Source organism: Opisthorchis viverrini, assembly GCF_000715545.1.
Source record: "Opisthorchis viverrini unplaced genomic scaffold opera_v5_58, whole genome shotgun sequence".
In the NCBI taxonomy this organism is placed as follows: Eukaryota; Metazoa; Platyhelminthes; class Trematoda; order Opisthorchiida; family Opisthorchiidae; genus Opisthorchis; species Opisthorchis viverrini.
The window spans coordinates 1,627,708-1,650,479 of record NW_008751716.1 but is presented as its reverse complement, the minus strand read 5'-3'; the positions used below and the strand labels follow the sequence as shown (position 1 = coordinate 1,650,479).

At 41.6% G+C, this 22,772-nt stretch overlaps 1 protein-coding gene across 1 annotated transcript; it reads right to left on the bottom strand.

The window, feature by feature from the left end:
* Positions 1-3,225: 3,225 nt before the first annotated feature.
* T265_13363 (hypothetical protein) lies at positions 3,226-11,063 on the bottom strand (the record flags this gene model as incomplete). Its single annotated transcript, XM_009168555.1, has 3 exons — positions 3,226-3,648; positions 7,750-7,888; positions 9,655-11,063. Coding segments are annotated over 3 exons (1,917 nt in total), but the record flags the coding sequence as incomplete, so codon positions are not given.
* Between the last annotated feature and the right edge of the window lie 11,709 nt (positions 11,064-22,772).

Genomic DNA, 22,772 nt, shown 5'->3' with positions numbered 1-22,772 from the left:
ACCAAGCCACTGGGTTGAGACTGCTATCCAAGGGCGATTTGTCCACTCATGTCGTATCAGACTGCCTTAACGGATGTTTGAGAACACTTTTAAAGTGATCCATTTATAACTTAGGTTCACCAGGCTTCAGATGTCTAGGCAACAACTGAATGACCAACCAGTTCATCGGTTCACCTATATACAACTCTACCAATTTGCTACTGTATGGTTCACTGAATCATCTGAATGCTGAGGACTTCTTCTAGACACGTTTCTGGCCACGTGTCCTGTCGTTGGTGAAAAGAGTTGTGAAAAACTTCGAAGTCAGATTTAGACAGAACTTGGAGACAGATCATCAAGTTAATCTTGCGAGAATCCTGGAGCAATAACCGAGACTATGTAACAATGTTTCCAACACATCAGAAGCTGTATCCGTCAGGATTCACAAGCTTGAATATTGCCTTCAAGGGCGTTTGATTTAAGAACACCGCTTATCGTGGTATGGTCCACCCCACCCTCCTGTGATCAATCGACTGAAACAACAAGATGTGAAAATCAATCCTAGTGAACCTGGTTTTTAACTAGGTGACAAACAGCCTAACCAGCATTTCGCAACTTGTTATATTTATTTCATTCTTTTGGTAATCTTTTTAAACTGATCTAAAAGAATTGTAAGCCAGACACCTTCTTTTAAATCCATAATCCAACTTTGAGGACAATTCAGTTAAATAGATACGGAACCTTTCATCACTCGGTCATTCGCAACTTGTTGTTGAGTACTAGCGAAAGATGTGTGGGTTACAGATCAGTAAAATACTGTGGTATATAAACATCAGTTTTTCGACTGTGAGTGTTTATGCTAATAAACATTTTCAAGACGAATGCCTGAGTTGTGATACATGACGGATTTTCTAGTACGTATTTTATGGTTGGTTAAAGTTACCAGCCTATGGATATTTGTTGCTGAGACATATCACCCCTGTTAGGAAAACGGCTGGATCGTTTACTTAATAAATAAGCCGTTAAAACGCCCGTTTTTTTCCAATAAGTCAGGAAGAAAAAAACCATCACACCCCCGCAATCAACTTTGGATTGACTCCTGTGTGGGTAGACGCTTATCATGTCAACAATAATCTTCAGGTGTTTGCTGACTTTAATAAACACAAGCCTATCCACCACCCACTCCAAAGTGACCGTTGACCAGGGAAAAGTGTTAATAACAATCGACACCGTCGTCACTTTATCAACGAGAACACAACGGTACTCTTGTTTGCTTGATGACATGCGGCGTTAGTGTAAGTTGGAAAGATCATCTTTCAAATTTCCATTTTTAAACGGTCTATATGGAAAGCAACGCTTAATATCGAGGCGATGTTAGGAGAGCAGAGCTGGTTGGTCAGAGTTGGTTGTGGTCAGCATGAAACGAGGTTTCTGGAGTCCAGCTCCAAGACAGCCTGTTCAAAAAAAACTTCACAAACAGTCTTCTTTACCTATGTGTTGTTATTTCTAGCAATCTGATTTCAGTTTGACTGTGCAAAACAATGGCGAGATATGGTCGATGTTTTTGGTCATTCATTTTTGTGTCTGAGCGTCGAATATCACACTTGCTGTGAAGGACGGAGCGCTAATTCAGTCAGCCAGCGACTAGCAGCGCCCAAGTTGTTTAGGTTCATTAGACTCAGTACAGTCGATCTACGATGAGTAGTACTTCCCTAAACCCTGTCCCTAAAAGGTAAGTGCGGGAATGCAGAGTATCCTGGCCTTGACAACCAAATTAATCTTCTTGAATGGCAAACCCTATAGTCGGGGTTATCTGTCGTCCATGCATTTCCGTTTCCAAGCGAAAATACGCTTTTTGAAACGCCAACTTCCCTACACTAGAGTTCATTTGAGGGAGTGGGTAGCGACAGTTTTGGTGTATACTCACAAAGCAGTGTATGAACACAGCGGAACTGCTGTAAATGCAGGACAAAGAGAAGACATAGGAGCAAGGAAGTAGCTTCTTAAATGAAAGTGGGCACTTGAAGACGGAGCCACATAATTCATCCAGCTATGGTAACTATACTGCTTCAGGGTCTGACTTAAGGGTCCTCATTTGGATGATAAAAGCTCTTCGACATCCCGCTACGGTTTCACTCTTCCTTTAGCTCATCAAATGGGCGAAGACAGCGGATTTTCACCGATCTCATCACTTATTTCAACACTAATGTGTACGTAACCGACTTTAAACATCAAAGTAATTTGCCCACGAGTTTATAACTTTACATAAGGACTTAAAAACGTCCACTAATATCTAGAATTCTTCAGTGAGAGCATATTGACTGGCGGAATAAGTAGAAGTGCAATATTTTCATAGCAATGCAAGTGTCTTAATCTGGATGGCGTTGAATTGGCAATGTCATAAATATGCTGACAAACGCCTATTGCTCTTGTTCAGTGTGGTTAAGGTGCATCAGCTTCAACAAATCCTTTACTGCAAGAGGACCTTGTTGAAAGATTTTCGCAACCAGAGACACATCCTTGAAAATTTATGGGCATTTGCAGCTTTTTATCAGTGTTTTCTCATTATGAAGAAAAAAATCGCCTTTGGATACATAGTATCATCCTTGTATGAACCGCGAGTAGCTTACAAAAGTTAGTCTGGTTTATTCTGACCCCAAATCACTTTATGGTACCACTGCCTAGTGATTCATCTAATATAACTGCTGTAAAGCAAAATACAGGCTCAAGGAATTTTTGGCGTTTTTTTAACATTGGTATTGGATCGCTAAATATAACCATTAAAACAGAAGCTGCCATCGGTACCATCTACAGGAACTTTTTGACAACATTTTTATTGGTCCAAATTTGTTTTACACATGTATTTGCAACAGGAATTCATATGAACTAAAATGTTTTACAGAATAACGGCAAACTGTTAAGTTTCCCACTGATAATAGAATACAAATATGAGATCTCACGTGGCTGTTAGTCACGACAAAGTAACAAACTTCATGTTTAATTCACATTTTCGAGAGAAAGGACAGCTGAGACATTCGAACGTTTTCTTTGAAAACACCCTCACAGATTACACACGGGACATAAAGCATCGACAGCAAAATACAACAGCAAAGATTGATTACTTCCATAGTGACCCTGTTTAAAACCAAAACTATTGATTTTTTGTGTGGAAAATCTCGGGATGATTACCATTTCTATGGTGATTGACATTTTCTATTAAAGTTGGGCTGTTTGGAAGAACAGATCAAGATAGCGTGTGCCAAACACTAATGGGCTCTGTTGAGTACTTTTCGCCCGTTTCTTTTCGATCGCTACGGCGTATGGATTCGACAAGCAGTTGCCACTGCTGTGTGGATTCACTCCTAAGAAAGCCACTACCACCAGTTGCGCACTGTCCAACTACTCGGCACTGTCCAAATCGACCGCGGGTACAAAGGTAGATGACCAAGCCCAATGTATCCCTGTTCAATATTCGAGTCAGCTTGACTTGGAAACGAGCGATTTCATTGTGTGGGGACAGCGATTTCGATGATCGCAACTGCGTCGAAGTACCTTCACTGACACCGGTTGTCGGGCGCATCTGGTTTAATAAGTCCGGAATAGGAAGGGGTTGGCTTCGGAAAGTAGCCAGGATCTTTTCGCCTTTGTACAACACCGTCCTCACAAATGCTGAAACTGATTGAATAAGTAAATGAATCAAAATTATCAGTCAAATTACACGGTGGAGGATTAAGGAAAACGAATGTTCAGTATTTAGTTAAGGGCCCATTAAAAGAAATTCATCTACTTCTAGGTAATAGTGCAGTCGTAGGGGGAAGGTTACCCTGACGAAAATGTATTCAGAACAACCTCTGTCTATGCATTTCTTTCTACAAAAAAAGTAGTTACTAAGAGGGTCACTTAGAGCAGGATGAGGGATCCCTGTTCCCCAGTTTACTGTCACCAATTGACGAATTTGCCGACATGCATTTAGTTATCAATGTACGACCTGATAGTGCCATAAGCCGTCTATGGTACCACAATCAGTAATCCCCAGGGTCATTCACTTCTGTATACCAAAGATTGCTAGGCCATCAGACGAACAATGGAGCTTGTTCGGTTCAACACTGGCTGACACTGCTGATACGTGGAATACAATATGTATTTATGTATGTATGTAGACTGTATGTGGAATACAGTCATAATGTGTAGAAACGCCTCAGGTACAAACTGAATCTGATCACCGTCTTGTGTGTGAAGGATTACTGGTATAACGGTGGATGCTACCGGTAAAGCATGCGAGTAGTATGTGGTTTTCTCATAAGTCCGCTTCGCATCTGTTGAAAAGTGAGATTTATAGCGGAATTTGTGGAAGCGCTCTGTAGCATTCGTTCAAGTTTGAGTGATAGTCAGTGAGTATCCAGGAAAGTTCAGAAAGTTCTGTTCGAGTAGAAGACGGATACACAGTTTTTATAAACAAGATGCATTCGAGAGTTTTGCTTCCCTGTCCAATAGTCTGTATCTGTTCAGTTGGTGATTTCCAACAATCACAGCAAAGGTTCTCTTCATTTCACTGGTATGTAAGTCAACCAAAGAAAATCTAAATCATCTATGCTGAGAGCCCCTTTATTCCTCAGTTCTTATTCAGGTTGGAAAACATAGGTATCATCAGGCATACGTAGTCTCGGAAGTCGTGATTTCTCTTAAGGCATCTGAATAACTGGTCCTACAAGAGAGTGTTTCTAGAGAACTGTCTCTGTTGCGCATCGTTGCGTTAATTCCCGTCAATATGTTTTCACATACACATGGCCACTCCTACATAGACGCGGTACTTGTGTTTTGCAAGTGCTCTCAGCACCTTACTGCCGCGCCTTGGATGCGCAATGCATTTTTGTGCAAGACCCTTGCGAGTAAAATAAAACCTTTAACGTCAAATCGCTGCATTTTTAACATGTGTGATGAGAACAAAAATCACCCTTATTTGGCGTCATTTTTGCGATTTGTTTTAATTAATTCCATTTTGAAATTTTAGCGCACATTCAACTTTGCTGTGTTGTGGCTTCATACGCGTTTGTTGAGAAATTAGGGGCTGTATCTATTTCGTCTTTCACAGCAATTGAGAAGGCCTTAAATCAATACATGAAGGATGGCTATGTGTTATTCGTGCGTTCATTCATTTATCGAAGCAATAACGCTGTTTTTTGTTACGAATGGGTGTACTGCAAATGCAGCTGGAGACCTCCAGGGCACACGGAAATCGGAGAATCCAAATAAACTAGTAAGCTGGGCGCGTTTTCCAATAGGAAACACTACGCGTAGCACCGGCTGTCCAGTTCGGTCTTGTCTATGGAAGCAAAGGAACGACCTCGCACCCACCTCTTATTCTCTGGAACACAACCATAAGTTGTCAAAGTTTTTGTACGGTCGGCTAACCGAAGACGAGCTGGGATACCTGCAGAGCCCTTCTGAAACATAGAACGCCGTCGAGTGAGGTGCGGTAGTTTGTGGTCGATGCATTCGGCAAGATCCTTACAACTCAAGGTGTATACAACTACCTCCGGAAGTGTAGACCGTCTCTGTTCAGTCGGTACCGCATAGTTGGGTCTTATTGTGGTAGATTATATGTCTTTGATGTTGGCAGAAATCCTGGAGGCCGGACGCGTGCCTGTGTGGCAGTCAGAGGAAGGTCATTGTAGCCACATACGCTTTTCCCGATAGCAGCAAACAGCGTTGTTCCGACGTTTTCCAAATGCAGTAAATGAGAACGGAACGCATGCAACAAACCGTTTTGGGTAAGTTCTTTATAGCACATAGTATTAGGCCTGTGGGTACGAGTTTTAAAGCTGCTACACTATAAAGTGGCAACCCTGAAAATGTCGTAGCTTTCGAGAAATCAATTCCATTGTGCGAATACTGAGCGGCCACCTTACTGCATTTCTCAACATGAGCCCGGCTTTCCTCACAGAACACATCGGTCCTTCTGTGGCTCAATGCAGATCCCACATGAGCGATATGGCTTAACACAGAGGACTACGGTAAAGCGAGAAAAACTAAGGATACGCCTATATATCCTGCTAAATGTGAGCTAGCCACGCTGCTGATTAATAGCTCATGGCCGAACGGTTAAGTGTTCAAACTGCTAGCCAACAGGTTGCGAAATCGAGACTCCCTAGGGTTTCATGCAATGCACAATGATGATGGTTCCCAATAAGAAGGAAAACAGCCGTAAACTAATCCTCGGCTTTTCACCATAAATCGACTTCAATTATAGGACGAAAATTCCATCGAAATTCTCAAATCCCCTCAACTACCACCACATGACACGTTGTGCTGCTGGAACTTCATTAGGTGTAGGAATACCAAGCGATTCAAACGTGAGTTTTTCGTCTATTTACTACAGTAACGTGTAACGGTGATGCTACTGATGGGGAAGCACGCGAGTAGTATGTGTTGTTCGTGGAATTTCGCTCTGCGTCTTTTGAAAAGGGGAGATCTGTTGCGGAATTTGTGGAGTCGCTTTGTAACATTTGCTTGGATTTGAGCGATGAATGATTGGAGTCAATGAATACCCAGGAAAGTCCAAGAAGATGCGTTCAGGAGAAGATGGATGTCCAGTTTTTGTAAATAAGATGCAAATGAGAATTTTGCTTCCCTGTCAAATGGTCTGCAACCGGTCAGTTGGAATTTCCTAATAAATAACTCCGCAGCGAAGGCCTTCTTCCTTTCACCACCATGTGACACGTTGTGCTGCTGGATCTTCATTAGGTGTAGGAATACCAAGCGATCCAAACCTGAGTTTTCCGTCTATTTACTACAGTAAATATTCCAATGACAGCTGTGGGACGCAACAAAATAGACTGAAACATCACTGGTAGCAGTAAACGCCACATCAAGTCATGGGTAACATGCGTTTCTAGTGTTTCCTTAAATCCGCACATGGTTTGTTAAAATCTTCGACGCCGTGTGATGAGCAGCTGTTTTCAGATCAGCAGGAAGCAAAGTGTATGATTGGACAAAGAAACGTTAAAGTCCAGGACTTAGGTATTACTAATCAGTACTTAACAATCTGTGGTTTGTGCACTTCAAAGACATGGGGAAAATTACAGCCCTCTGAGATGACCACTGATGATGGTGAAACAGCAGTACAGTACCTCTTGGTATTTGAGCATAGAGTGGTTTCACTTAAAACAGGGAAGCTCCATTGAGAATTATCAGTGGCCGTTTCGAAACGTTTGTCAATATACCGTATTGTTCTTGCTCAGTCGAACGTACGGCTAAGTTTAGACCTCTCAGCGTTGAGACTTGACGTCATTAGGATGTTGGGAAGTGTAATGTCCACACCAAATATTAAATCTAATTGTCGTGTAAAAGACCGCGCCCACGGCGCTATGGCAAAATCATGTCTTTATATTTGCTGCGGCTACCTCGTGGTTTTTAAGTGGTTCTATCTTAGCCTGAAACCAAGGCAAAGGAACCTGAAGGGGACAGTGACGCCATCCGAACCGTGGAACAAATGTCACTCTATGAAACGCCACTATGTGCAGCGTTCAAGGTTGTCTTTATGCTTTGTTTTTTTAATGTTCGTAAACCAGTTTGCAGGTAAAGTCTGTAGAGTGCCGTAAGGTCTTCATAATCTCCGGCGAAGGTAATTTTTCCTGATCGGTCTTAAGCAACCGATTGTGTATAAATCTAATCATTGGAATATGAAGCATGAGAACAGTTGATTCAAATGAAATAATTCAGAAACCCCGCTTGTTGAAAACTATAGCTGACCATTAGAAAAAAACCTACCGTCACTTGGGCGGAACTTGAGTCCTTTTGCATTGCCCAAACAAACAGCTATAATTGAATCTACTGAACTGTAGAAAATAGATATCTCCATTGCTGGCTTCTCTGCGCCTTCGCCATTGGATGTGATGTGTTCAGACGTCTGGTGAATAAAAAAAGTTATAGAGCAAATTGATTATATAAAAGACCATGACAATAACTAAAAGACATTGGAGTTTCCATTGTTGAGCTAACCATAAGGCTGAGTAGCACTCTGACTTAAAATCTCGTGATGTATTCAAAAGTAAAAGCAATATGAAGGGAAAGGAGGGCACTGTGCCAAATCATATAGATCAAACTGAATGATATGACCTACATCTGCACAGCTGAATGACGAATGGTGCCAACGCCTAGCAAGGTTCGCTCAACCACACTCCTGATCAGCTATCTGTATCTAGCTGATGCTGTATTTAGCCGTTTAGGGGAGCTTTACGGATGAGAATCATCTTGAGTTTCCCGGGAATAGCTAGTAAGGATACAACAGCCGTGAAACGCTTCTCATCTCTGCAGCATAGGTCGAATTCAGTATTTCCGATAAATTTCGAGATCATATCTTTGGTACCTCTCCATTAGTTGGAGACGAAATCGTTTTACTCTGGATTTATCAGCTGATATCGGTCGGTTTCTTTTAACTATTTTTGAAATTATACCACCAAAGATACTATCGCTTAGTAGTGACAAGGACCAGTTTCTTTTCACATTCTGGTCGAGAAAGAAATAAACAGAAAAAAGCAGGCCTCTGTCAGTAATACATGTCTGTCTTACCCAGAGATGTGTTTCTGTTCCCGAAGGTCACCCGATTCAAGTGTCCAAGGTATAATGAAGAGAAAACATAGTTTTACCAGTATTTTACGTTTACTCACGACCTGGTGATTCCGTACCTCACTGATATCTCATACATAGTCGAGCACATCTTTAAGCGAACCATCGGTCTCCTTAAATTTGTACCTTGTTACTTGCAACAGGGTATTTTAAGGAATACATTTAAACCAACTCCCACTCAGTTAAGAAAGCCACAATTGATCTTTGAAAACTATTTCGTAAATGAGTCAATTCTGGATGATGTGTTCAACACCCAGTAGCCTCGTTGATTTGTTTGTTTGTCATACTATTATCCTCAGTATGATGCTACTGTATAGAGGAGAATATCAGTAGCTAAGGCTGCATAAACTATGCAGCATTTCATCCACGACGCACTGATGATTGCAAAACTCCCGGTAGTCTTATTGGAAAGCAAAACATCCCACGAGGCCAATAAATCTATCAAATAAATCGGTCAGTGGAGTAGATAGTCAGGACCAGACCATTTAACGTGAGATTCACGACTGAAAAAAGACGGTGCTCTATCCTGTTCGGCTACAGTTCAGTCACCTTGCTAATTAGCCAGTGCTAGCATTGTGTCGAATTAGTGAACAGAAGATCAAGGTCACCATTACCCCAAAGATTCGCGAGATGAGCATTGTTGGTGATTCTCAACGCTTCCCGATCTATTCGGGATAGATCTGTGGGATGATATTTGAATGGGAAATCGTCAATCTCAACGAAAAGCTCAAGCACGTAACCGAGACATTTTTATAGAGTTTGGTTTAGTATATTCGCCGGCAGTAGATGTGTTTTGGCTTACAATAAAATGAGGTTTTCTACTGATAAAGATGGTGGGCAAGGCTTCATTCACCCATATCAGTTTTCTGTTTCTAAAGCCTGTTAGACTTGTGAAAACGCGTAACGCTCATGAAGATATTTGCAGCACTGTTGAAATGACATGACTATAAGTTTTAAATTACTGTAGCTCTAAGTTATGCTACTGAGTGGAGATGATCAATAAACTAGTTGTTTGAATCAGTAGGTGCCAAGCAATGCCCAACTTACATTGGGGGATTTGGACTTCAGTCGTGTCTTCTGTTCTACCCAGTCCGTGTTCGATTTTCTCGTGAGCTGAGCATCATCGGAGGATATCTCGTCTAATTCTGTTGGACGCTGGATACTCTGCCAGATATCTTTCATGGTATCTGCTTTGTTAATGAGCACGTAGCTATTGAGTCGGTAATGCACCACACCAATACACAGATGCTTCAAAGGCAGAAGCAAGTTTGATAAAGAATATCGTTCAGATGTTGAATGAAGACTGAATGAGCGACTTTTTCTGCAAACCATTTTTCCAAGCTCTCCTTCCTGCACCAGTATGCGATGGATGGTAAAAACAATTTCGTGAACGTCGATGTCCTTCACTTTCAAATCAAATGTTAAAGTTTGATCAAACACTGGGTTCAGGATACCAAAAGCCGGCTGCGTTACCAAAGATGACCTTCGTTCAACATATCGCTGATCTTCCGAAGTAAGCTGTCTGTTTCTAAGCTTAACGAAAACTTTATAAGCTGCTTCCTTTTGACGCATTAAAGATTGATCAGCAATACTTATCGGACGCATTCCGATCAATCTATTGATTGTTATCTGAAGTACTTCGATGGTGCAGCTGTAAGACAGGGAAAATGATATGCTGCCTTGTTCTGCTCTGTGGTTTATGTACTGGATCCAGTTATCACTCGCATCGCTCAAACTCCGAAGGCATCTCCGCCTTTTTGTGACATCAGGCGGTAAGCTGGAAACATCAGCTTTATAAAAGTTTGAAGGTGGCAAGAAACCTAAGTGCGGTTTGCTGGACATGGTTAATGACAGGCATCGTCCGTAAGGTTTCGTCCCCGGCGCTTGTAATGATGGTTGTGTACAAAGTTGTGGTGTGCTGAGATAGCACGAGCACGCCCTTTCGGACGTACTAAAGTCACAGCTACAAAATGCGCCTTCAGTATGGTTTATTGAGGCTGTATTTTTGTGCTTCAAAGACGGTGGTAGGACCAAGTTACTTCTGCCGGATTGGAACTTCTTACTCCTCAAGGACATCTCAATGTCAATTGTCCTCAGCCGTTCCAGTAAAGAAGCAGTTTGAGCATGTGTCGTTGATGGACTGTTGAAACCTCTTTCAAAATCGGTTTGTTTTTTTGTGGCTGAAGCAAACAGTGGTCGGCTGCTTTGATTGGTATGCAAAACTGAATCCCAACGCGATTTTGGTTTGGTTATTTGGGAATAGCTGCTTTTCCTTCTGGACTTGCCAGCCCAAACTAAGAGCCATGAAATAAGGATGACAGCAAGTAACCCAGTCAGTAATATTGTCGTCCACAGAAATAATGTCCAGCTTCCTGTTTTGTCCTCCACTTGGGACTGATGCATAGTTGGCTTTGAATATTTGGCGGATATTCTCTTAACAGTATTCTCCAATTTATCTGAAAAAAGGGAAGTTCAAAATTTCAAAAATTCACACAACACTAACCAAAATATAAAATTGTTCTACTTTGCAAAATAAACCATCGGAAACGATCGTTCCTCAGAATGGAACATTTCTATCTGGTCTCTTTGAGCCACTTTTAACAAGAACCTTTATCTCAAAGTCGAACGCGTCACAGAAGATGTCACTTTAGCTCTAGCTTTTGGCCTATCCTGGGTAGGACAACCGTATGGTTCAGTGAAACGTCTATGAATGATTCGGACATTCAAATCATGCTTTTACCCCATGCAATGATTCCTGTCTACATTTAGATAGCCAGTTGTATACCGCATTCAGTGGAAAAGCCTTCTAGTTGGCAGTTGCTGTTGTACGCAAGTATGTAGCTTCATTTGTGTATTTACTACAACCATTAATACAGGTGAGCCCGTCTCCCATCAGATACCAATTTGGAGAATACATTCTTTTACTAATTTTCATCCTGTTTTTTTAAAAACTCAGCTGAAAACAAGCGGGAAAAATTCTGCACATCATTAAACCAATGCAAGACATCCGTTACAATAAAATGTCACTTGTCCCAATCCACGAAGGCATAGAGGGATACAAGTTCGATTGGGACAATGTTCAAATACTTGCTCACGCAATAACAAAACGGGAGCGGGAGTTTGCCGAGGCGTGGTACTACACTCAAAAGTTGATCATTTAACACATCGACGTTGATCCAGTCTATCAACCGTTACGATCAAAAGAACAACACAGTCACGGGGCTCTGAGTCACATTGGAAATAAAAAAACCTAACAACAACCAACGGACTAATGGGATCAATGGAAGAAGACCACTAAAAACAGAAGACTACTGAATTCACCACTCAAGGGAGCGAATTCAAACCACAAAGTAAGAAGAAAACGACCGTATCACACATACCAAGCTGTCAAAGTGAATGCGCACAACGAAACCAACTCAGATTCACAGAGAACCAATCAGATTACGCGAAGACCGCCTTCAGAGATACCAGATGCTGTTTGGAAGCTACATAAGCACAGGAAGAAGGGGAGAAGTTCACCCACTCAACCCCGCACTGACGGTGTTACCCCGACCGGTGATGAAACTTTTACAATCCAACTACCAATTCGAACAAACGGACCAGCAACCAATCAGTGTACCCGAGCCGCCTATATTCCACAATGTTGGATGGAAACTATTCGACAACCTGCTGTCGATTTGGCCGTCCATGTGATCGTCAGGGAGGTTTGTTCCAATTCGACCGCCAAATTTTAGGTGATGAGCAGTGATGGGTCCGGAAGAATACTCCCATATCTCCATTATGCCTCCAATAAAAACATGAGGCAGCAGCATATCCAGTTGACGAGCATCACAAACGAGAGATTCAGATACGATTTAGTTGATTGTCCAGTTGGAACTAAATCAATTTGCAAGTGAGTGTATTTTGCGAGTCGTATTCGACTTGGGTCCACGTTGAACACACGATTGATGGAAAGTCCGGAAATGCGCTTACCTGATGAGACACAGGAAGGACGTGACGTTTCGTGAGCTTCTTAGTATTGTCTTCCGTCCAAGATTAGCCGAAATATTTCTCGTTAGTCCGCGTAATTACCGCGTGGAACATGTTGCCAACGACAGTTGTAAAAACCTACTTGCTCGCCCACTTCGAGTCACTTTTGGATTCTCGTCTACCACAGTACAGAATTGATCTGTTTAGATATTTATACAAGTCCTAAGCCACTTTACATACCGTTAGGAAAATAACGATGCAGTGCACAATCCGGACCCGGACCATCCGTTACAAGACGGCCACCTCAGAGCGAAAGCTAATCAGACTAAAAGACTGCAACCACACGATAAGCAAACAGATGACAACTGTTGGTTAAGAGCTTACTGTGCCTTGTTGCTGCTAAAGTAGTGCTGATAACCCTCAGTATAATAATAAAAGAAAGTGGCTTCACACACCAGTCGCTGAGGGTACAAATGCTGGTACGATTAAAGATGCAGACTACTGATTAACTTAAACAAGAATAAGCCTATCTGGAGAGGACTCATCAGAATATCTACTCTATGAGGGAATGTTCATTAAAGCGGAGTGATGTCCAGTCAATTCTACAAATCCCGCAACGACACACAACTTGCGACAGTGATGTTTCTCGCGGTTAGATGTTCTGTGGAACTGAATGCTCTCATGCCGGGTCCCGTGGTTGTGCTTCATAAAAGGATTGCAAATGTGCCTGCATTTGTCAGCAATGACCCATAGTTCAAATTAATGAATTAACAACGAAGGGCTCAACGGATCCAAAAGATGGTTAGTGCAAGGAAACCCCAGTTTCCATAAATGTACCAGGAAACTTGAATAGGAGCCTTCCAAACTGAAGGAGAATGAGTAGTTCCGCAGAGCCCCATAATCTTCATAAAATATTGACACTTGCAGTTGAGGAGAGTGTTGGTACCTCAGTTGGCGTAAATGTTCGTTGGTTTGTTCTCTGCATCCAATTTGTTCTGCTCAGTGAACAACGCAGCAACCCAACTGAAAGCTTATTCACTTGACTGAGCTGTCAATGGCTAACATCTACGTGTGGCTTAACAGTGACCAGAAAACAAAGTCTTATTCTCATAAAGGAAACTACTCACAAGGTTGCTGAAAACTTTTCGACAGCCCACGGCTGGTTTCGCCCTTCTTGGGGCTCATCAGATAGGCGCACTCTCCGAGTTTCCATCATCCTTATATTCTACTTGAATCCGAATTGGACTGTTTTCGAGAAATACACTCATTTGCAAATCAGTTTGGCCTGTGTGCGGCACATTCACTTGTAGAATATCATAAACGAGAGATTCAATTAAGTCTCCCGCGAAAACCAAATTGATTTGCAAACGAGTGTAAAGTTTTATTCTGATGAACCCCAACAGGGGAAAAACCGGTCGTGAGCTGTCGAAGAGTTTTCAGCAACCTTGTGAGTAGTTTCCTTTATGAAATGCTTTACCCTCGTTGTGCTAGGCTTTCAGTTTGCACTGAACCACCAGTTAAGCAATACCAGGTACTCACAACTGGTGTAGTATTACAAAAAGTAATATGTGCCAACACAGTTACATCACCGTACAAATGCCCTGAACGAAGCGTACATTAAAATGAGTAGTTTTTAAGACTATGTCAAATGACATATTTATTTCCCATTTGTTCTAAAACCCACTTGAGTGACCTCCAGTCTTTAATGCCAGCTCATGACTCTCCATTAAGTCCAAGAAACCTGGCGGAATCTCTTGTGCCTGATACGTCCCGCTACTAGAAAACCACAGCCCTATGGATATCATCAGGTAAGGAAACTTATCGACTTTCGAATCACCCTATTTCTTACGTGTACATCAAATTCGACGTAACTGCGATTCAGTGGATCTTGGAGTAGCACGAAAGCTATATATACCCGAATCCCACATGAACACCAGCGCAGTTGGATGAACGTAAAGGCGTCGAAAATTTTCGACTCGCTGCTCGATTACGAGACAAGGCAAACTAATATTTGTGGATAAATCCGAGATAAGCCGGAAAGCTAGCAAACATGTCTGACCAGTCCCTGAAATGTCTTGTCAAGCACTTGGACATCTTGAAAATTGACCCAAGAGAAACCTCAACCAATCCTTGCGCAGGTCGTTTCGCGTAAGCAAGGTTCATTCAAGCCTCACCGATCTCATCACTTCATCAGAGGAGTTATTTCCATTAACACCAACACACTTTTCGAAACCCACAGACACCAATGTGGGGTGAGAGTGTAGTCGCCCTCTGTGTGTGTGTGTGCGTGTGTGTGTGTGTGTGTGTGTGTGGTTGATTGAAAACCTGCTTTGTGATGACAGACAGTTCACCAGATTCTGTCACGAACGGCTAACGACTGTTATCACCTATGATTGTCGCCGAAAAATTCCCAGGTGTTGTTCAGCCACTTGCACATACATGAACGCAGACCTAAATTCGGATATTAAATACTCTCTGGTCGTTCATTTGGTAGAGTTCTTTACTGAAGGCCTGACATCATCTAGTCACCTCAACTGAGGTGTACCTTCGACTTAGTGTCCCAATCCAGTTTACAGGAAGTCCCTCCGTTGCGCTATTTAAAGGCATCCTCCGGCCTTTGTATCTCAGAAGTATATAAAACAGAGGTGCCATAGTTCTCTGCGTTATCTTGTCGTGAGAAATGGGGCATCTGAGGCCTCTGGCGTGCTCTACTAATAGGTCTAACCAGCAGTGTTGTGCTTACTAGCCAATATCAATCAAAAATGGTTAACCTATGGCTGCACACAGAAACCTGAGAGGTTGGGTCCCTTAAGAGCTACCATTCGAAATTATGCATTTTCCACGGCCCTTAGACCACGATGTGCCCCCGAACTAATCATTGTATCTCTACATTATTTTACCACCAGCGGTGGTAATAATTGGTCCACTGGCACTATATTCCTTCAGCAGCGATTTCTGGACAACTCTAAGCCTTTGCACTTTACTCCGAAGCGCTATGTATTGACACACAACTCGTAATGCAGAATGAAGCTCCCCAGAAGAGATCGTCCCAAGGACTGGCTGCTCCTAAGAAAGTCAATCGAAGCATTGTCTTCCAGATTTTCAGAAGATGACCTCTATTGCGTGGATCATTACATGGCTCTGGATCGTCTACGATTTTATTCCTCCAGATATAATATCACTCCCAAAGAATCTTTGGGGATTTGAACATCTCCGAGAAATACGGAAAATCCCACATATTCCAAGGGCTTAGTAAAGATGTTGAACAATATGACATCCCAAGTCCGAACCAGCACATTAATAACTGTCCGATTCCTGTATGAACCAGCTATTCAGTTGTCTTGAATTGGAAATCAAATGGGAATTGCCCTGGTCCTTAATTGGAAGAGGTCCCTGTCTTCGAAGATCAACCGTATAACTTTTGTTACTTAGTCACTGAAAGGCCATTGAGGCTGGGAGCTAATCTTTAGGGAAATCTATTTCTTGATGTTTGGTTCATAAATATTGTATTTTCATCTGATCCCTTTTGAGAGGAACTTTAATCTCCCTGGAGAAATCACGAAAGTTACTCCACATAAGCCATGATTCGGTGTAAGATACTTAAAAAAAGCAGGCCTTCCATGGAAGAGGTACAACCAAATCTCCTAAGTCGCCACAAGTCCAAGAAGACCAATGTAGCCAAAAAATGTTTTGGGTTATGACATCTACAGACTAAGAGAAATCTAGAAAAGAAAGAGTATCCCACTGGATATACTCGAAAAACGTTAGGCGCTACCAATGGGGACAAGCGGACACAACAGACACCATCCACCACCATTTATTCAAGAGTTCACGATTATTGTGCTGCCTTGGTATTTGACCTGTTTTGTGAAAAATCTGAGACAAACCAACCAAAACAGGTTAAAAGACGGTAACTTGAGAAAGGAGGTAATCTGTAGAATTTATTTGAAAGCATGAAAATAGTTCCACAGTTACCTGCCTTCGGGAGTTCTAGACTGGCAACCTGATTGTATAATCTTATGTCACACCAGCATATTTCAGACGTCCCTTACCTCCTGCAGAATTATTTTAAACACATCTAGTCATGGCAGCCACTTTCGATTACTAGCCAGTTGACCCTACGATAATTCAGTCATCACAGGAGACAGGCAACCTGATGAATATCTCAAATTACGAGCTTCTGTCAAAATGAATTACTTTTCTCGCTTTTAATTGGCTGTGCTTGGTAGAGCGGATTATTCTGTTTTCGTAGAATACTTCGACGTATTCGAGAAAGTCCACTTGAGTGACGCACAAAATCACAAGCCAGAAATTTTCTGGATTCTTGAAATTTATCAAAAGATGCGTTCTTTGTGATTGTCCCATCGATATCTTGTGTCCAAGACACCACAAGATCTGATGGTCTCTGATTCATCTGGGGTGCCTCCTGCCGGGTAGGCATCTATTTCACAGCCTTCTACCCGAATAGGCGTACCCAGTCGGCAGTCTGTGAGGTTGGGCACAAATCCAAAACAAGCGCAAGGACGAGTAAAATGAATTAACTTCATTTATGTTGTTCTAATTTCAACAACAACAACATGACCCGAAAATGTTTTTCGCTAAATTATATCAGAGAAAATAACTTTGTTTGGATCATTATGGTAACACCGATAGCCATACACTAAAAAAAAACCGCGACCGAGGCCAAGAGGCATAGGTGACCTTGAAACCGAATATAATTAGTCATTCAGCGACAGTTTTCCAGACTTCGCCGCAAAATCAAACACTATCCTCACCTTGCCCGATTTGTGCGGATTAGAAACAGGATGGTGAGGGACGAATCGACGTACCTCACACTGGTCGGTCGGGGCCCTGTTGACGTAGCCATTGGCTTCCTGTTCCAGTATAGTGTTTGTATATAGCCGTAAGAGAGTCGGGTCCTTTAGTAAGCGGAGCGGAAGGTACTTCAATCGCTTCTTGGCCGTATGTTTGTTTTCCGGTAGGTCATGCCAATCACGTTTCCATGGGAGACGGACCTGATAATGACCGTTCAGGAGACTGATTGATTGTTTCACTAGACTTAGGACGTGTTTATCCTCGATCGACATAAATGTATCCGTTTTGGGTCTTTGATTATTAAATTCGAGTTCAAACAAGCGCGTTACGCCTCTTTGTTTCTATTTTGTTGTCCATAAAACCCCAAGAAGTTATACTTCTGTCAGAATAAATTCCCTTCTATTGTTTTGATAATCATAATGTTTTTCTACATTTGAATGGTATGTGAATAGAACATCAGTTAAGTGTACTTTTGTTTGTGACCTGCCCATTTCGCTGAGCTGTTTTCAGCACATTCTATTGCTTTCATGTTTCAGGAGGTACAAACGGTTAGTTCGTTTGTGTCGTAGCACAGTGATGGATGTTCTATCCATTAATCACGTTGGTTTTCTATCTTATTTAGGCTAGCCACTATAGTGATGCTGAGGAATCGACCAGCTACAACGATTAGTTGAACATTTTGTAGCAGACGGCAAAACTTCGTTGCGGAGTTTGTTGCCAGGTTGTCAGTTACAAAGAGTTTGTCAATATTTCTTTCCTCAAGCTGAAGGGAAATCCTATGTGAAATCAGATAAGAACTATTTATTGTCTTCAAATTCTTGAAAATCCAAGTGTCCGCGGCATTTAAAATATCATTATTACATGGTGTGCTTTAGAAATACCATACAACATACAAATACTACACGAAATCATATCTAGTCAAAACATTTCCAGAGTCATTTTTACAAGAGTTGGAAACATACGGCTTTCACTGACCTACAATCAAAATTTAAGAAAATTGACTGGTACCGTCTAACTTAGTTGTTCTACCTTGAATAATGTAATAAAACCACAGACCTAAAGAGATACATACTTGAATGTTACTAACGGTAAACTATACAATTAGTTTGGGAAAAACTCAGCTGAATTACCACTCCGGAAGATTGGTTGTTCAATTCAAACACCTTGCAGCGCTTGCCACCCAATCTGCCTTTTTAATTGCCTAGTTCATTTAGTCCACCTACGCATTGAGCGTCAGTCTACCACACCTGTTGGTAATAATCTACACCCAGCCTACATATACTTAGCTCGCTTTCAGGGGATTAGAAGAAGTCTTATTCTAGAATAAGGGTGACTATCTCGGCAGTTTGGGCGTTGCTTGTTTATAATATCACTTAGTAAACCTTGCTCTTGGTAGTGGACGAATTATGCAGTCACATGACTTTGTCAAAGTATCTCTTAAGTACACAGATTAAACGAGGGGGCTTCTTACTGGTAATAATATGCGTAGCTAAGCTTGCTTAGTTGGTTGTTGGGTTGGCTATAAACAAAAAACTATCACCCCTGTGCCACAGAAGAGGACCACTTTATCTCGGTCTCCCGAAATCAGCTACAAAGTGGTGAGTGAAATTTTGGAAAAAAAAACTTAAAAAATGGACAAGGAAATTTCTGTCATTTTTGCTCTACTTTCCCTAAAACAGGAACTACTTTTAAAGGATGCAAGCAGTGACTAGTAACGAACCAAAAACATTAGTAGCTCTCGAACACTCAATGGTCCTTGATCAGATGACTGCTGATCTTTTTGCTTAGTTTGGCAATGAGCTTGAAAATCTTTCGACAACCAGTCATGGGGCCATGATCAGTGAGTGCTTAAGCGCAGCGATTGGGTGCAGCCGCGCACTGACCATTGTTCTTAACAGGATAATCGGTAATCAGATCAACAACCACATGATCAGCGACTCAAAAAACACGAGTAGTGCTTAACATAGTAATCGATTTTTATAGGCACTGGTTGGCCAGAATGAACAGAAGCTTAAGTTCACCCTCGGTTGGTCATCTCCGTTATGCAGTTCTGCTAGTGTTTAATGAACTCAAAAAACCAGGCTTGCAGTTTAAAAGTATGATAGCACAAATTGTGTTATGAAGCGAAGCCTGAAGCTCGATGGTATTTCTTGGAGTTTTCTTAGCAGCACAGAGAAAACTTCGGACTGTTGTTGGATTGGTTTTGAGGATGCCGTTCTAATATCATGGTTCAGTTTCTTGGTGGATTAGATAATGAGAAGGACATTGTGCTTATCTCTCGATAGTAAAGTGCAGTTCACTCACTTTAACTCAGTCAGAAAGGCGCCGTGGGACACTAATCAACTTTAGTGAAGTTGTTAATGGTCACGAATGAAATGGCCCATTGTGGTCAAAAACTGATAGTCTTTCACTTTATGCACTTTTAGTTACATGAGGTACTTTGTTAGAACGTGTAGCTCCTACTTTGTGCACCTGTGAATAACAGTGGTAAATGAACAGATTTTCCGAGCCAAATGATACCTGTCTACAAACACCCACTAAAGGCAACCTATTTCATCATACCTCGATGTAAATCAAAAACCACCCTTTCAGACCGCTTATTAGCTAGGTTGTCTCTTTATGAATTTCTTGTCTCAGTTCGTTGCTGTCTGATTACAATAATCACGTGACTAGTGGTGAATAATATGAACAATCAACTATTCTTACGGAGGAAAAGACCGTGGGCTTGAGTATTACTGCATGTACCCGGCAAAGGCGAAGATAGTAAGAATAAAGAGTAGAACCCCAGAACTCTTGAAAAAAGGTCACTCGTTGGATCTCTCTGCACTCACTCTATTAAGCAAGTAAGCATGAAGGCGCTCGTATATGTGAGCCATTCCAGATCTGACCTTTGGTTCATTATTTAGCCTAATTGGACCATTAACCGAGTGATTATCATGTCATCGGTCAGGACTGATGGTTGAAACGTTCACCAACAGTTAGGAGGATGTACGAAATGGTCAGGAGGTCGTTAGGGTCACATTTTCACATCTGGTTGAAAGTCTTGGTGATAAATTCTGGATTGATGTCCATGACTGTCTCTCGAGGAATGAACCAATTTCAGGAGAGGTCAGCCATGAAAAAATACCACCGGCAGCTTGAAACTACTGATGACTTTTAAGACCCCGGGCAACAAACAAATTTTAAAGCATTTTCGAGCAATTTCTTTCCAAAAAGATGCGCAAATTTTTCGGTTTAACTTGGACTGATCGAAAGCAACTAAAAACCGGTCGTAAGCTTTCACGGCGTATCTGCAGCGAAGATTGCCGTACACAATTCAGTAAAGCCAATTATTCTTTCCAATCGTTGTTCAGTCGTTTTAGGACTTGATCCTATAGACGCTAAATATCTTTTACTACCAACGTGTCAAACATCATTTTACGTAATCAGCAGAGATTTGGGGCTTTTTAACACGTATAGAACAGTTGCTAACTGGAGACTCTCGAAAGCACCCAGCATTATACAAAACGTATACCAACAGTAGTTTCGAGGACGACCAGTCCAGTTTTCGGATTTAATGGTTTTTAACCTAGTAACAAGTCAACTCAAACACATCAGTCTGAAGTGGAGTGAGCTACACCGGGAAGACATGGAGATTTAACAATGTACAGCGTCAGATGGACATTTCATGGCATCTAATTTTCCGTTCCACGTTATGTTACTGAGTAACCCGGAAGAGATCCATCAAAAGATATGTTAACCGAAATCGCCAGAATGAGGTGAAGTCTATTTCAATGATACTGACCGATATATTCTACTGCCATGCGATAGTCTACATGAGAGGAACTTTTGGCCAAGATGCAATAAATTACAGTCTAAGTTGGTTGAGAACTAGACAATATAAAATAATATTTTATCATTTCTCCTATTCAGTGTACTCTCCGGTCTTAAACCAGCTGTCAAAAAGGACCACATTCGTTGGGTTTAATCAGGTGGTTTATCCATAATCGTACAGCCTCACAAAGTTTACTACACTTTATTAGAAGTTTGTAAGGACAGAAAAAGCCTGTTCATAAATTTGTTTGCTCACCATATGGCCAAAGATAACAAAAGATTCAAGCTCTTTTGTTTCATCTGATTTCAAAACAGGCCGATCTAACGAGCCAAATAAGCCAACGTGACGATGGAGATCACCCTCATACGGCCGGTGTATCCTATCCTTGTCACAGCTCTCCTATATCCCCACATCCCGGAGGTCCAAATATTTTTAGATATAAAAAAGTTATAAAATTATCTGTAAAACAGTAGGGAGGTAAGTGAAACTAGGAAACAACACCAACACTGGGCTATGCAGTATTGATTTTAAAACCAATAGCGCTGCGATTTCGTGGCATTTTTAATCAACTGTTGATCTTACAAGCTTTTCTTCAATGCACTTTCATATGCTTCCTATACCAAGCCGATTCCAGGTCTATACTAGCTAACCACAAAGATGTGGGGAAGTACAGCAGGGATGAGTAGGGGATGTTTCAGGTTAGTTACTTCTCACCTATGCTCATACTGTCCGGTTGACCGGTAACTAGTAAGTATGAAACATTTTCAATTCTCTATCTAACAAGCTGTTTGCTTACTCAAGCAATCTGACTACCATAGCAGGCATCCTCTACTAGCCATCATATAGTATTTGTGGATAGATCAACAGTGGTTTAGACTGTCATAGAGAAGAATTACGCCCAGCGTAAATTCATGGAATTCAGATGGAAACAAATCCTTCAGCTTATCAGAAAATCAAATAATGTTGAATTTATTCTACGGACTGTGATTTTTACTCAACAGCACTGTTTAGTATCCTAACTAAATATATGCTCGTACAAAGAGGCAAAATGGTTTCTTACCAAGTATTCGTCCCATTTTTCTTTTTTTTTCTCAGGCGTTCTATTCTTGTTAGATAGCAAAGCGACTAAGAGTTAAAATCGGTCTCCATTACTCGCATGGTTACTCACCTGGGTTGATGTTAGTACGTATCGTGGGCCACGAGCTAGAAAGGCGTCAATTTATGGACAGCGTCCCTAGGTCATCGAGTTCTCGACGCCTACTCATGTTTGCTATGTTCGCGCGTTTCTCATTTGTCACTTACAGTCATCCCAAACCGGGTACTCTAATTTCTCCATCTCTCTCTCTCTCGCGCTTGTGATATCACATATCCAGGACGAGAAGAAGATGGTGACAACAAACACAGGTAATCTTCTTGATACTGACGTCCTATTCTGTCTTGAAAGGCTGATATTATTCTCCCTAGGTGATCAACCAGACACGTGAGCAAGAGAACGCCACCTATTCTGTCATCAGCCTATATGTCTGTACTCCCACTAACCATGTGTAGCCACCAGTTCGGTCCATCA